Consider the following 14943-nt stretch of genomic DNA (forward strand, 5'->3'; position numbering starts at 1 on the left):
AGATGGACCTGCACTGTCTTGATTGACTGTATGTGCGAATTACATTAAGTAGCTAATCCGCTAAAAAATGAGGAAAACAAACAATAGTTAAATAGATCTGTTAAACCTTCACAAAAAAAAATTGTGTTTAGAAAAGAAATCTTTTTTTATTAAATTTACAAAATTATGTATATAATATCTTCTAACTCCATAAAACTTCCTTAAAAATAATTAAAAAAAAAGTCTTACCCCGGGTATTGAACAGCTGGCTCACGGCCCTCTTGCACTTGGCGCGAGGCACAAGGCTCATACCACTGGCGCAACTGTTCCCCTTAGATAAGCGAAGTTTTGGTCATTATAAATGCGTATTTTATCAGTTTAGTCCATAATGTACAATAAATGGTTATTCTCACTATGCACTCTTCTCTCTTCTTCCTTGCCCAGGAAATATCTATGCAAAGCTAATCAAGATGGACCTGCCCTGTCTTGATTGACTGTATGTGCGAATTGCATTAAGTAGCTAATCCGCTAAAAAATGAGGAAAACAAACAATAGTTAAATAGATCTGTTAAACCTTCACAAAAAAAAATTGTGTTTAGAAAAGAAACCTTTTTTTATTAAATTTACAAAATCATGTATATAATATCTTCCAACTCCATAAAACTTCCTTAAAAATAAAAAATAAAAAAATTTTACCCGGGTATTGAACAGATGGCGTGCGGCACCGTAGCACAAGGCACAAGGCACAAGTCTCCAGCCACTCGGCCAACTCCCGAGAAGAATTTTAGCGTCACAGGACCATTCCGTTCGGCTGCACTCAAAGTAAACGCGTCTTGAAAGAGTTTTACTAGAGTTTTTCTGTTGCTTTTGCTTTTTCAGCAGAATTCTCAACTTTCTATTTTTTGGTCACGAAATAATCGGATCTATTATGAAATTTTTAACAAACTTACTTTTGCCGTTTTTTATTTTGATATAAATTAGTTCCAATCGAATTTTTTACAAGCAATAAATCTTTGTTCACTTTTTCGTATTACGTTAACATTTTAACCCATAATGTTTGGGATGTGACATTGCTGAAAATAATTATGATGTATCAACTATTTTGATAGAACACACCTTCTTCTGGGTCCGAACACTAATTCATTGACCTCGTAAGCCACTGCTATACCTCTAAGCCAAAGATCCTTCTAGAAAATAAGTCACAGTAAAGTACAAGAAAAGAAAGAAAACTGCGATTTGAAACGAATGGTAGCTAAAAAAGCAATACTTTGGTATAATAAGCTAACCCTACTAACACAGCGATGTACCATGGATATGACTGAAGCGTACTCCCAAGGATAAGGGAGATACAAACAGCATATCCATGGAATGCTTCATGTTTATCCTTATTTCCCCTTCCCCGCACGTACCATTTGTATGTCCCTTGAATATACCGGTTTGTGTATACACAGTATCCTTAAATAACATCCATCTTTGGATATGATTTCTGTCAGAAATTAAAAGATAAAAGACTACCCCGAGACTTGAACTACTGACCTTCAATTCCGTAGCTCACCTCTCTAACCATTTGACCAACTGTTCGTACAATTTAGGAACAAACGTTTGGGAGTAATGGAAATTGAGATATTTTTTAGCTTTTTCGTCCACTGTGTACCTAATATGGTTATACTGTGATGCACATTCTGTGTACGTACCAAATGGTATCACAACAAAATCATACCCCCGAGTATATTACTTTGATGTACAATCAGTATGTTAATGAATATACGCTGGTGGATCTACGATGAATATTCTTTATTTTATCCCATCCTAGATCCGAATAAATTTATACCTACGCTATACTACCGCCCCACAATTGCGACCTGGATCTATCCATCCCATATTTATCTACATCTTACATAAAGAGGATGGGCCGTGTTAGTAGGGAAATAGCATCAATCAACAAAAAGAAACAGGGCTTACCTATATGTACATTTAGGATATTTAGAAGTATTTTTGTTTTTATTTTGCCTCATCGCCTCATAAGCCGCAATGATAACAATGTTCATAACTGAATCTAACTTTTTAAACTAATTATTTATTTTGAAGAATATATCTGTCAAATGATTTGTTTTTTTCATATTTTTGGTTTAGTGCGCTCTATAGTTATATGCTGATTAGTCACATTCGGCGTGCTTGTTGTTGACGTTTTGGCAATTTTCAACAGTCGTCTGCTGTAGTTTTTGTCAGTTTAACCAGGGGCGTATCAAGTTACGTGCCAGACGTCACCGTGGATAGACGTAAAACAATCGGTGCGCCAAATCAGTCACATCTGTATCTCACCTCCTCCCCCACCCCCATTCTACACCTCGCCCACGCGACTATGACCGACGAACAAAATCCAATCTCTTTATCTGAGCCCATCGACCACACCATGGATGGAATCGAAGAAGGCAATGCCAAACGAAGACTAAACTACCCTCACGCGCCTCGCCCCCAACACGCCCGGCTGATTGACACTCTTAATTCTCCCCCTGAAAATGGAGCCCCTGTGATTGTGAACCTTGTTAGTGAACCCCAATCATTCGACAAGCTAAGTCTACTGGAGAAAAAACACTTCATCAACGGACTAATCGACACTATTGGCACCGTAAAAGATGGCACTAAGTGGACAAAGCATGGACAACTCTACATCTACCCCACGTCAAACCGGCAAAAGAAAAATCTACTAGAGCTACATGCGGTAAAAGAATTCCAAATCACCTGTTCACTAAGTAAATCAGAGACTGAACTAAAAGGTATAATCTACAATGTGCCCATTAACAATTCCGACAACGACCTACTAGAACTATTGTCTAACCAAGGAGTCATAAAAGTTAAACGATTCCACTCAGGCCCAGAAGGAGGAAAATCACCATTGACGACAGTAGCTTTATTCTTTAACTCTAAAATCCTCCCTAGTGAAGTTATCGTAGCCCACGAAATCTTCAGAGTTAAAAAATTCATCCCACGCCCCTCTCAATGCCGTAAATGTTGGTCACTCCAACACCAAGAAGATACTTGCCAAATCGCTGCAATATGTAGATACTGCGCCCAACAACACCCCCCATCCCCCTCTTGCCCGAATCCACTACTATGCCCAACATGCCATAAGACAGGTCACGCCGCGGGCTCAAATGCTTGCCCCCTCTTTGCCAATAAACAGAAAGTAATAAGATTCGCTTATGAGAACAATATCCCGATTAGTGAAGCAGGAAAACTCCTAGATAGAAGAGACCACCAAGCGAAACCAATCCACCTACCCTCCATTGAACAAGAGAATCCTGAAATCCTGGCGCTGCGCCGCGAAGTCAAACAACTGAAACAGCAGATGGACAACCTCTTATTATCCCCACCCATCACGGAACTGACAACCAGAGTAGCTAACCTGGAATCAGAATTGGCAACAGTGAAGGAACAAATTGAACCCCTCGTCGCCCTACCCACAATAGTAGACCAAAATAATAAGGAAATGCGTAAGGGATTCACCAACACCCAAGAACAACTAGCGAAACTTCATTCCCTCCTCGAGAGAGTAATAAGCCCAAACCTCCGACCCCAAGGAAAACCAAACCCCGTTACTAGCACCAACCAAAACACACCAAAAAAATGACCAAACCACTAAAAGTTATCCAATGGAACGCAAGAAGCCTCTACAAATCTAAGTTACAGGAGTTTAAATACAATCTTAAGTTAACCAACCCCCATATCGTCCTCCTCAGCGAAACCCATTGGAGAGATAACTACACAGCCAAATTCTCAGCATACAAATCCTTTACACTTAACCGTCCAACACTAGGTGGCGGAGTAGCCATACTAGTTAAGAAGAATATCCCGGCGGCCCCCCTACCACTCCCACCATCAAGGAACATCGAAGCAATAGGAATAACATTTAGGACTAGGAATAACCAACCCATCGATATCCTGTCCATTTACTGCCCAAACGGCAATGCATGCACAGCAGAAGAGATTGAGTCAATCTTCCACCCCACGCAACGAGACGATCATAGGCGGTGACATGAACGCACACTCGGAACTATGGGAAGAAGGAAGACCTGAAAATAGAAATGGAAAAACAATTAGTGAATACTTAATAAGTGAACCCAACCGCATTCTTATTACACCGAAAAACCTAGGAACCCGACCCAGCAACAACAGCCCCGTAAACTCAACAATCGACCTCACTATAGCATCACCCGAACTAGCCCCATCAATGACTATCCACACCGGCCCCTACTGGAGTAGTGACCACCTACCCGTCATTATCAATGTCAACCTCGACATATCCCCCCCGAACATACCAAACCCTAACTGGAAATTTACAGATGAAAAATGGGACGAATGGAATGAAATCGTGTCAAAATCACTCACGAATAACAACCTCAGGGATGCAAGCTCCCCGGAAGAAGCCTACAACACCTTCTACACCTCCATTATAAATGCCAGCCAAGAACTCTTCACGCCCAACAAAAATCCGCTCCCAAAAGAAAGCCCCAAATCGTGGTGGAACCCCCAATGCAAAAAAGCAACAAGCGCCGCAAGAAGAGCGTACAACAAGTGGTGATCAACTTTACTACAAACAGACAAAATTGAACTAAACATACTAGAAGCCATCAAAAGGAAAACAATAATGAAAGCAAAGAACGATTCATGGACGAAGTACATCGACTCCTTAGACCACCCTGGGAACACCTCCGTATTTTGGAATTTGCTAAGTCGATGATCAACAGGAAAAAAACTCAATACGTATGGCCTAATCTAATCGATGCATCAAACCACCATCTAACAACCCCCATGGAGAAAGCAAACGCCCTGCTGGACCAATTCTGCCCCAACACAGCACAGATAGTAGATGACAGAGACATCCTCTACCAACAAATAATTCAAGACGCAATCGTTAATGAAGACCCGCATCCACTCAATACTAGGTTCAATATTATCGAACTAAAAAATTGCACAAGAGGACTTCCAAATAAAGCCATGGGCGTCAATAGGATCCACAACAAAATGCTCTCACACCTATCTGAAGAAAATCTAAACGCTCTACTATTTACGTTAAACTACACCTTTCAATCAGGATACATACCGAATGCATGGAAGAACGCGACAGTAACCCCAATCCTAAAGCCTGGGAAAGCACCAGAAAACGCCGACTCGTACCGTCCGATTTCCCTGACCTCCTGCCTGGCAAAACTTATGGAAAAAATGATCAACAATAGAATAAAATGGTACTTAGACAAACACTCATTCCTACCCAAACACCAGACTGGATTCCGACGGGGATGCACCACTTCAGACAACCTCATCCAATTAGAAGCAGCCATTAAAAGTGGATTCAACCAAAACCACACCACAACAGCTATCTTCCTCGACCTCGCCAAAGCGTATGACGACACCTGGATCACGGGCCTGCTCTACAAAATCGCCAAACTGAAAATCAGAGGCACAACGTTAAAATGGCTCAACAACTTCCTCACGGATAGATCAATAAACGTTAAAGTAGAAAATGCCATATCAAACACCCGTACTCTACACAAAGGAGTCCCCCAAGGAAGTGTCCTCAGCCCCCTTCTCTTTAACATCATGATGTCCGACATTCCACAGCCTGGACCACGAGACAAACTTTCCCTTTTTGCTGATGACATTGCTATCTACACAACAACACCTTCAAAACCGGAAGCCCAACCCATTCTCCAAAGGTACCTAAACAAAATTGAACATTGGGCAACTACCTGGAAATTTAAATTCTCTGTCCCAAAATGCGCCATCATTACTTTCTCAAGAAAAAGATCAAATGAAACAGACCCAGTTATCTACCTCAACGGAACCCGGATTACCCCTGTCGACCAATACAAATATCTAGGTATAATCCTAGATTCCAAACTAAACTGGGAGGCCCACACCAACCATATCCTACACAGCATCAATAGGAAAGCCAACCTACTAAAACTCCTGACGTCCGGCAAATCTACTCTCAATACAGGATTATTAATCAGAATTTATAAAGCCCTTATACGCAGCAAAATCGACTATGGCTCTATCGTCCTGTCATCCATGAATAAATCCAAGCTCCTGAAACTAGAACAAACCCAAAACACTATACTACGCAACATCCTTGGATGTCTTAAATCCACCCCCACTGCCCTTATTTACATCGAATCCGGACTCACACCAATAAAACACAGGTGGGACCTGCTCAGCTCCAGATACCTCATGAAACTGAACGAGAGACCCGGGAACCCGGCCTACACAACACTACACAACCTTACACTAAACTCAACTGGCTGGAAACTACGAAGCACACCGGCAGTGATCCCACACCTAAAAATGATCCAAACAAACACAGAAGAAGCCTTCAACACCGCCCCCAGTGAAATACCGTGGATAGAACCCCTCCCACCCTGGCAGCTATTTGAAATAAAAACTCAACTGCTCCCAACATCAAAAAAAGTGGCAAGAAACAACCCACAACTTACTCAAGAATTATTCAGGAGATTCACTGAAAATGCAGCAGACTCAGCCCTCTCCGTATTCACAGATGGATCGTGTCACCAACTCGAAAAAGTTTCATCCTGCGCTTTTTTCATCCCTAAATTACAAGAAAGAAAAGCATGGGTATTAGAAAACTACACTACTAGCTTCAACGCTGAACTAGCAGCAATCCAACAATCACTCAAATTTGTGTACCCACTCGACTGGCAAGATATTATAATCATAACTGACTCCAAGTCAGCAATTCAAGCCGTCACACACTTTAAATGGGAAGCCAGCTCACTAATTCCTGAAATCATTGAATTAATAAAAAACTTAAAATCAGCAGGAACGCAAGTCACCTTTCTCTGGATCCCAAGCCACTCAGGAATATATGGTAACGAAATTGCCGACGAACTAGCAAATAAGACCAGAACTGATCCAGATGGCTTGACGATGGCCTACACCTCCAACATTAAAGAAAACCTCTCAAAACTCAAAGACAGACACAAACAAGAAACATTTATCAAAATAAAGGCACTATCAACGAACCTGGCGGTGACAAACCGAACAGATATGAAAATATTACCTTGGCTCACCCACAAGAAAAGATATATCCAAGTAGCCCTTCTAAGGCTTAGATGTGGTCACAACAAACTCAACTACTTCACCAACAAATGGAACTCTGAAATCTCACCGTACTGTTCAAGTGGCTGCCAAGAAATTGAAAACAACAATCACATCCTCATCGAGTGTCCACACCACGCGAGCGCGAGAAACCCACTGATAGACTTCCTTGTATCACAGAAGCTCCCCCTGGACGTTCCAACAATAACAGGACTCAACTACTCCATCCCTAAACACACACAAAAACAAATAGCAAAACACCTTATCACATACCTCACAAAAACTAAACTGATTAATCGACTGTAAACCAGTAATCCCCCCCCTCTCCTCCTTTAAATAATTAAATCCATGCCCCCAAACAACCACAAAAGAAAAACGGTGTGTAAGGGTTTCCTCCGGAATCCCGTAATCTGCAACCAGTGGCGCATACGCGCCATGGCCAGAGACACCTAAGGTCTCAAATCAAATCAACCAGGGGCGTATCAAGTATTGAAGCCCTCACCTTGGATTTCGTCGGCTTAGACGAAATTTTCACTAGATGATTTGGATCCCTCTTTCGTACTCTTTCGTATGCCATCTGGTGCCGTTTGAAGCAATAGCAGACGTCAGTGTCCAACACTGTGAAGTGTTTACAAAAATAAAGTGAGCAGTGAAAGTAAATTATTCTATCTACAATTCAATCTACATCTTTCAGTAAAATACTTAAAATAAGAATACCATTTATATGGCGATTCCCGATCAAGGGACTGTCATCGCTCTCGCGATACTGAATGAAATCATCCAACAAGATGTTGACGACGACGACATTATTTTTCAAGAAATATCTGCTTCTAATTCTGCCAAACATGTTCTCCACTCAGACAACAGAGAAGGTCCCAGAAAATTTTCGGGAATCGTGGGTTATGTAGAATATACAGTTACAGGATACTCCGACCCTTACTTTAAAAAGCATTTTAGAATGTTTCGAGGAAGCTTTGAGGTAAAACCGGCAGACCTTTAATAAATTATGTCTAATGTGATGTTTTAAATTAAATAAAATGTATTTGTATTGCAGAACTTGTGTCGTATCATGGCACCACACATCAATGGAATTGAAAAACGAGCATGTGTACCAGTTGAAACAAAATTATTGTTGACTTTGTGGACACTTGGAAATTTAGAATCTTTCAGAGGCATAGGAGATAGATTCGGACTGCAAATGGGTAGGCCTATTTTTTTAATTGAAAACAACTGAAGTTTATGTTAAGAGTTTCATTATTTAAATATCAAATTAATTTATCATTCGCAGGAAATGCACACTTCATTTTTTTGTCAGTCGCTAGAGCTTTCCGGTTAAACTCAGGAAAGTTTATTAAATGGCCAGCCAGACATGAATATCCTAACGTTACACAGCAATTCACGTTTCCGTTTGCTATAGGTATGAAGTATCAAGTATATTTTTTGTTTTTTCATTATACTTATACTTCTTATTTCGATACATTTGTAGGCAGCATTGACGGCACGTATATCAGAATTCGCCAGCCACTCCACCAATGTCGCGCGTATACAAATAGGAAAAAATTCTGTGCAATTACGCTTCAGGCGGTTTGCAAACCAAACCTGGAATTTATCGATGTATCCACTGGCTACCCTTCGTCAATGCATGATTCATCTGTCTATGCACATAGCAGGCTTAGTCAGAACTTAACAAGATTGCTTGCTGGCACGCGTTATGTGTTATTAGCAGATTCTGCATACGGTTTGACCATCAGAATAATGAAACCTTATCGAAATAATGGAGGGCTTTCTGATGTAAGTAACTTTGTGATTATATTCAGTTTCCAATAACTAAATTTTGCCTATAATTTAAACAGAGACAGAAGAATTTCAACCGTATTTTATCAAGCAATCGAGCAGCAATTGAACGAGCGTTTGCATTGTTAAAAGGAAAATGGAGACGACTCCGCTATCTAGACATGTTGCTGTTGAACCGAATTCCCGACGTCATTATTGCAGCCTGCTGCCTTCATAATTTGTGTATTGAGTTTGGTGATATGGATGAAGATGAATTTGGTGTTGAGGATTTAGATGGTGTTGCGAATGAAGATGGCGAAGGAGAAAATTTTGTAATTGGTACAGCTGCAGGGAAAAGGAAACGCGCTGAAATATCCTATCTGTTGATGTAATTGATTGTACCAACATTCAGAAAGGCAATCCATTGATAATTATTTTTATAATTTTGAACCGAGTTTTTAAAAATAATTAAATAAAAAAAATAGAAATACATTTGCATTTGATTCATCACGTTTATTTAATTCTCATTTTTGGGACCATTTTTCGATGAGAGAAGTCAAGCGATCAAAGGTTTCACTTTTCTTTACTTGACTTCGAGCAATGTCCTTCAAAACATCAACTCTTTCTTTTTCAATATTAATTAATTGAGTCTTCCAATTAGACGAGTTGGTGCTTCTGGTAGCCGTTTTCTTGGGACCTCTATCACCCACTTCCGCAACGTGGTTCAACTCGATTGTTGGGTCATCCCCAAAGATGAGGTCCATTTGTTCAGTCCATTTCCACTGTTGACTAGCTTTTGCACCAGGCCGATTCATCTTTCGCCAAGTCTTTTTCAAGTTGTCAATCTTTTTTGACAGCTGAACTGATGACTTTCCAGTGGCGGCGATTTCTGGAATTTTACAAATCTAATGACAACAAAAATTAACACTAGAATTAAGAGAATAAGATTAGAAATTTCACCTTATTCCAGATGCGAAACTTGACAGCATACGGTTCGTCAAATTGCGACTTATACTTATGGTATATATCCAAAAGAAGTGACACTTCTTTAGTTGTCCACTTGCCAGGATCGCCACCACCTTCATCCGATCCCGAATCTTCAAGAGCCACATCTTGATCCGATTCTTTTTCCAAACATTTTTCGATGCCCATATCGTCAATCTCGTCAGAGTTGTCTGGAAAGAAAGGAGAGTAAATTATTAGAAACATAAAATCAATGTCTATGATACAAATTAATTCAAAAATTACTTTCGATAGTCGATGACGAAGGTTTTGGTTCTTCGTCTCTATCAGAAACAAGTGGGCCCACTCTTCTTTTTTTTACGGAAAGAGTTGGTCCTTTTGAAACTTTCTTGCCAGTGAATGTAGATCTTTTTCGAGAAGCAGTTGGTTTGGGAGCTACGGAAATTACTCCGTTTTCCACCCGCACTCGCGATGCAGCACCAATCGGAAATTTTTGCTTGTTTGTGGCAGCGTCATCTTCCTCCGACGACTCACTTGTATGATTAGGTTGGGAATCTTATGAAAAATAAAATTTTTACTCGATATAATAACTATTGATCTGTAGAAGACATAAAAAATATTCATAATTACTAGTCTCTTTTAGTTTCAATTCCTCATCCAGCTTTGTTTCTTCTTCTTCAGTTCTCCTTCTCTGTTCTTCTTTTTCGAGAAAATGCTGATACGCCTTGGCGTCAATTTCCGCTTTGTAACATGAATCTAGATATGTAATGCACAGCACACGTGTGTAACACGAGCAAAATGAATTAAATCACTACTATAATCACAAAAAAATATATATGTGTTTACCTGTCTGATATCGAAGTTTTGTCTCCTCTGTCACACGCAGATATACAATGCCACCGCATGGAAAATTATACTTTATAACGCTGGATCCCATTCCAAACTCCGAAGACATTTTAACCTTCTTCAGTGAACGCTTCTTACAAACTAAAAAAGAAGCAACGAAAATGTGCGCACCCTGAGAAGGCGTTTCTGTCTCAGCCTCTCACATTTTCTCCGTTTTCATACAAATTCTTACCCCGCCTTATTAAAAATTTTTTATATTCATATTTTCCGGAGGCTTTCGAAGAATGGAATAGCGCGCTCACGCGCTGCGTCTTTTCCTGGTGCGCCCCTGGCGTTCTACGTCGTCTGCTAGATTGCACGTAAAACTTTGTTTGGATCTCACTTTTTCCGGTGATCCTTTGTGAGGGCTTCAATACTTGATACGCCCCAGAGTTGTCGCCAATTGATAGCTGTCGGAATCCTTGATTATATTCTATTCAAGCTTATTTTCATGGTGAAAGTTTTCTTCGTAAATTTGTTAGTTGTGTTTCTTTTAATGTTCTAAACGACTGTCGTTTGTCATTTGTTTTCAAATGAATAATTATGTTTGTGAAGCAGACAATATGTTTTCTTTTCTAAGAAACTTGTTGTAGACATCTGTTTTTTCCTTAATTTGGAAGGTAAGAATTATTGTTTTTGTGCTAGAACAAATATTTTTATATAATTATGTTTATTATTATAGGTATGTTGACTGAAAACATGTTTTTCACTGGAGGAGCTGGGTATATCGGAAGCCCCTGTGTAGTTGAGCTTATGGAACTGGCTATCTGGTTATTTCTTGCGAGAAGTTTGGGAAGATTGGCTGCTTCTGGAAGTGATAGCATTCAGCTAAGGTAAGAATTGTTTGTTTTTTCTGTGAAAACAAATGTTTTTTATATAATTCTGCTTCTGTTCTTTCAGCCGAGTAATAAAAGAAATAACCTTAACATTGCCAAGGAATAAGTCATTGGAAAGAATAATTCACTATACAGTAGTGAAGAAGTTAACGGTAATTTTTAGTCAAAGAGTTTTGATGTGACACAACGAGAAGAATAATTCTCTATTTTGAAAATATCTAGGCGAAGAAGTTAAATCTCAAGAACAGAGCTGAGAAACGCCCAATTGATAATTCTCCCAGCAAAGATTCATCAAGTAGTTCATTCAGGGCTGAGAAAGAGAAGTCAAAGTTGCAGAAGGAGCTGTTGTCTTCTGTTGTCTCTGCAGTCGAGCTTATGTCTCAAGTTGAGTCAGCCTACAAAGAAAGGGTAAGATCCCATTGTAGATTCTTCTTGAACAGGACGGAATAATTATTCTTAAATCATTGTTTATTTTTCCAGGCCAGTTACGTACACCAAGCAAGTCGAAAAGTTAGAGTTGCACGTTCATGAGTACACACTCTAAGTGGAAGAGCTCAACAGCATATTATCGACATCAGCAGCCACAAAACTCGTTTGTATACTTTTAGACAACGATTAATTTACAATTTGTTAAAGGAAAATTATCACAATAAATTTATTTGGTCAACAGGAAAACATTGAACCAAGGAAGTTCGATAGCTGAAATTCAGCTACGAAAATATCAGCTATTTGAAGACCAACTCACCTCAAGCAAAATCAATTCGAACATCTGCGTCGTCGCTTTGAAGACAAAGAACGCATCCAAGTACGAACATGCCTGCACTTTTCAAACCGAAGAGATCGAAGAAATCAGGTAGGACTTATAAATTTCCCCTTCGATTTGATGAAAACGGTTCGTGATTCATTTCCTGTTTGTTAGGCGCAAATGTCACATCCAGGTTACATAACTGAAAAACAGATCAGCGCTTTGATTTTCAAATGCTCAGGTTTGGAGAAGAGGACGTCACGTCTACAGAGTGAGGTAGACGTTCTCATTATCGATTTGGAGAAGGTAATTAATCAAAACACTAAAAAAAGCGAAGTTTTATAATTGAAACTTGATTAATCTAGGCTAATAGCACCGCCGCAAGCAACTGGAGCTCATCAACATTGAATTCAAATTCAAGTTGGATGAGATTGAGCTGACTGTCCTTTACTACGCTTCCAAGAGAGATAATCGTAACAAGGCGACAAATTTCCCATTTGACTCACGAACTGGACAAAACTCGCCAACTGAAAGATCAGCTTACCCGTGAAAACAAGAAATTGGGCGGTAAGTTCATATTTTCCGAGTTTCACTTGTTATTTTCTGACAATATTTCCTTTACTAGATGAGAACGCTTAGCGTAAGAGCCAGTTCTCTGAACTCAACTGCAGATTCCATGAGTTAGAAATTGAATATCGCCGTCTGGAAAATGAACGTGAAGAGTTGGCATACAAAGAAATTCAGAGGCTGTACGTATATTGACATAAAATGATTTAGATAATTTGATAGACAAGTTCGGGATGCTGAGTTGCACAACCGCAAAATTAGGATCGTGCGCCAACGAGTCCTTTTAACGTTGTGGGGATAGTAGAAAGCGGGTTTTTTATTTTTTAAGCATAGAATTACTTATCTAATCTTAGAAATGTTCAGGATTATCGTTGTTTAGAACATTCTGCTTTTTATAGAGTAATTTTAAATGTATAATTCAGCTTAGTTTACCCATTAAAATTAAAGAAAGTCCAAGCCTGGGATGCTGTTTAGTCTTTTCTTGTGTGTTTGAGCTTGTCACTTGTCAGCAGATCTGTCAAAAAACACAAGATGCAGATCCGACACAAAACACAAGATCCGCTAAAAAATGAGGAAAACAAACAATAGTTAAATAGATCTGTTAAACCTTCACAAAAAAAAAATTGTGTTTAGAAAAGAAATCTTTTTTTATTAAATTTACAAAATTATGTATATAATATCTTCCAACTCCATAAAACTTCCTTAAAAATAATTTAAAAAAAAGTCTTACCCCGGGTATTGAACAGCTGGCTCACGGCCCTCTTGCACTTGGCGCGAGGCACAAGGCTCATACCACTGGCGCAACTGTTCCCCTTAGATAAGCGAAGTTTTGGTCATTATAAATGCGTATTTTATCAGTTTAGTCCATAATGTACAATAAATGGTTATTCTCACTATGCACTCTTCTCTCTTCTTCCTTGCCCAGGAAATATCTATGCAAAGCTAATCAAGATGGACCTGCCCTGTCTTGATTGACTGTATGTGCGAATTACATTAAGTAGCTAATCCGCTAAAAAATGAGGAAAACAAACAATAGTTAAATAGATCTGTTAAACCTTCACAAAAAAAACATTGTGTTTAGAAAAGAAATCTCTTTTTATTAAATTTACAAAATTATGTATGTAATATCTTCCAACTCCATAAAACTTCCTTAAAAATAATTAAAAAAAAAGTCTTACCCCGGGTATTGAACAGCTGGCTCACGGTCCTCTTGCACTTGGCGCGAGGCACAAGGCTCATACCACTGGCGCAACTGTTCCCCTTAGTTAAGCGAAGTTTTGGTCATTATAAATGCGTATTTTATCAGTTTAGTCCATAATGTACAATAAATGGTTATTCTCACTATGCACTCTTCTCTCTTCTTCCTTGCCCAGGAAATATCTATGCAAAGCTAATCAAGATGGACCTGCCCTGTCTTGATTGACTGTATGTGCGAATTGCATTAAGTAGCTAATCCGCTAAAAAATGAGGAAAACAAACAATAGTTAAATAGATCTGTTAAACCTTCACAAAAAAAACATTGTGTTTAGAAAAGAAATCTCTTTTTATTAAATTTACAAAATTATGTATATAATATCTTCCAACTCCATAAAACTTCCTTAAAAATAATTTAAAAAAAAGTCTTACCCCGGGTATTGAACAGCTGGCTCACGGCCCTCTTGCACTTGGCGCGAGGCACAAGGCTCATACCACTGGCGCAACTGTTCCCCTTAGATAAGCGAAGTTTTGGTCATTATAAATGCGTATTTTATCAGTTTAGTCCATAATGTACAATAAATGGTTATTCTCACTATGCACTCTTCTCTCTTCTTCCTTGCCCAGGAAATATCTATGCAAAGCTAATCAAGATGGACCTGCCCTGTCTTGATTGACTGTATGTCATTCTTATCGAAAATCTTATTTGTTTTGAGATAAAGAAGACGAAATCCGGACTTTTTGTCCGATCGGAAAATGTTGGTAAAATAAAATATTATTGGTTTATTTATATTTTTAAAAATTAATTATTATTATTAAAGAGGCGTCTACTTTGATACGACAAATGAATTTAATTGAGACTGTTTTGATTGACTCTCTGATTGA

At 39.0% G+C, this 14943-nt stretch overlaps 3 protein-coding genes and 1 long non-coding RNA gene across 6 annotated transcripts; 2 read left to right on the forward strand and 2 right to left on the reverse strand.

The window, feature by feature from the left end:
• Window positions 1-3983: 3983 nt before the first annotated feature.
• LOC124342998 lies at window positions 3984-6964 on the reverse strand. 2 transcript variants are annotated; one of them, XR_006919077.1, is made up of 5 exons: window positions 6831-6964; window positions 6689-6778; window positions 6474-6586; window positions 5084-5427; window positions 3984-4052 (listed from the first exon to the last, which is right to left on the reverse strand). It is a non-coding gene; the product is annotated as an uncharacterized LOC124342998 (long non-coding RNA). The 2 variants fall into 2 exon arrangements; XR_006919078.1 differs by lacking the exon at window positions 3984-4052 and having other exon boundaries at window positions 5053-5190; window positions 5252-5427; window positions 6689-6964.
• A 687-nt stretch (window positions 6965-7651) lies between these two features.
• On the forward strand, window positions 7652-9360 carry LOC124342744 (protein ALP1-like). Its single transcript, XM_046795883.1, has 5 exons — window positions 7652-8074; window positions 8150-8297; window positions 8384-8512; window positions 8582-8886; window positions 8949-9360. Exons 1-5 carry the CDS (start codon window positions 7820-7822, stop codon window positions 9258-9260), a joined length of 1149 nt encoding a protein of 382 aa, XP_046651839.1. The 5' UTR covers window positions 7652-7819; the 3' UTR covers window positions 9261-9360.
• A 22-nt stretch (window positions 9361-9382) lies between these two features.
• On the reverse strand, window positions 9383-10998 carry LOC124342756. Its single transcript, XM_046795895.1, has 5 exons — window positions 10678-10998; window positions 10462-10587; window positions 10117-10386; window positions 9829-10043; window positions 9383-9773 (listed from the first exon to the last, which is right to left on the reverse strand). The coding sequence occupies exons 1-5, from the start codon at window positions 10784-10786 to the stop codon at window positions 9393-9395; spliced, it is 1101 nt and encodes a 366-aa protein (XP_046651851.1). The 5' UTR covers window positions 10787-10998; the 3' UTR covers window positions 9383-9392.
• Window positions 10999-11109: 111 nt separating this feature from the next.
• Window positions 11110-12404, forward strand: LOC124342877. Of its 2 annotated transcripts, none has more exons than XM_046796080.1 (6): window positions 11110-11336; window positions 11399-11549; window positions 11617-11704; window positions 11775-11960; window positions 12033-12148; window positions 12223-12404. In XM_046796080.1, exons 2-5 carry the CDS (start codon window positions 11401-11403, stop codon window positions 12081-12083), a joined length of 474 nt encoding a protein of 157 aa, XP_046652036.1. In that variant the 5' UTR covers window positions 11110-11336; window positions 11399-11400; the 3' UTR covers window positions 12084-12148; window positions 12223-12404. The 2 variants fall into 2 exon arrangements, with proteins under 2 accessions (XP_046652036.1, XP_046652037.1); XM_046796081.1 differs by having other exon boundaries at window positions 12033-12144.
• Window positions 12405-14943: the final 2539 nt, after the last annotated feature.

Source organism: Daphnia pulicaria, chromosome 6 (assembly GCF_021234035.1).
Source record: "Daphnia pulicaria isolate SC F1-1A chromosome 6, SC_F0-13Bv2, whole genome shotgun sequence".
NCBI lineage: Eukaryota > Metazoa > Arthropoda > Branchiopoda > Diplostraca > Daphniidae > Daphnia > Daphnia pulicaria.

Excerpts from the sequence above, each read along its gene's own strand:
- LOC124342744 (XM_046795883.1), top strand. The coding sequence starts at position 7,820 with ATGGCGATTCCCGATCAAGGGACTGTCATCGCTCTCGCGATACTGAAT. Across the intron at positions 8,075-8,149 it reads TGTTTCGAGGAAGCTTTGAG|AACTTGTGTCGTATCATGGC; the intron begins GTAAAACCGGCA and ends TTTGTATTGCAG. Across the intron at positions 8,513-8,581 it reads CACGTTTCCGTTTGCTATAG|GCAGCATTGACGGCACGTAT; the intron begins GTATGAAGTATC and ends ATACATTTGTAG.
- LOC124342756 (XM_046795895.1), bottom strand. The coding sequence starts at position 10,786 with ATGTCTTCGGAGTTTGGAATGGGATCCAGCGTTATAAAGTATAATTTT. Across the intron at positions 10,588-10,677 it reads AAAACTTCGATATCAGACAG|ATTCATGTTACAAAGCGGAA; the intron begins GTAAACACATAT and ends TTACATATCTAG. Across the intron at positions 10,387-10,461 it reads ATTGAAACTAAAAGAGACTA|ATTCCCAACCTAATCATACA; the intron begins GTAATTATGAAT and ends ATTTTTCATAAG.
- LOC124342877 (XM_046796080.1), top strand. The coding sequence starts at position 11,401 with ATGTTGACTGAAAACATGTTTTTCACTGGAGGAGCTGGGTATATCGGA. Across the intron at positions 11,705-11,774 it reads CAGTAGTGAAGAAGTTAACG|GCGAAGAAGTTAAATCTCAA; the intron begins GTAATTTTTAGT and ends GAAAATATCTAG. Across the intron at positions 11,961-12,032 it reads AGTCAGCCTACAAAGAAAGG|GCCAGTTACGTACACCAAGC; the intron begins GTAAGATCCCAT and ends TTATTTTTCCAG.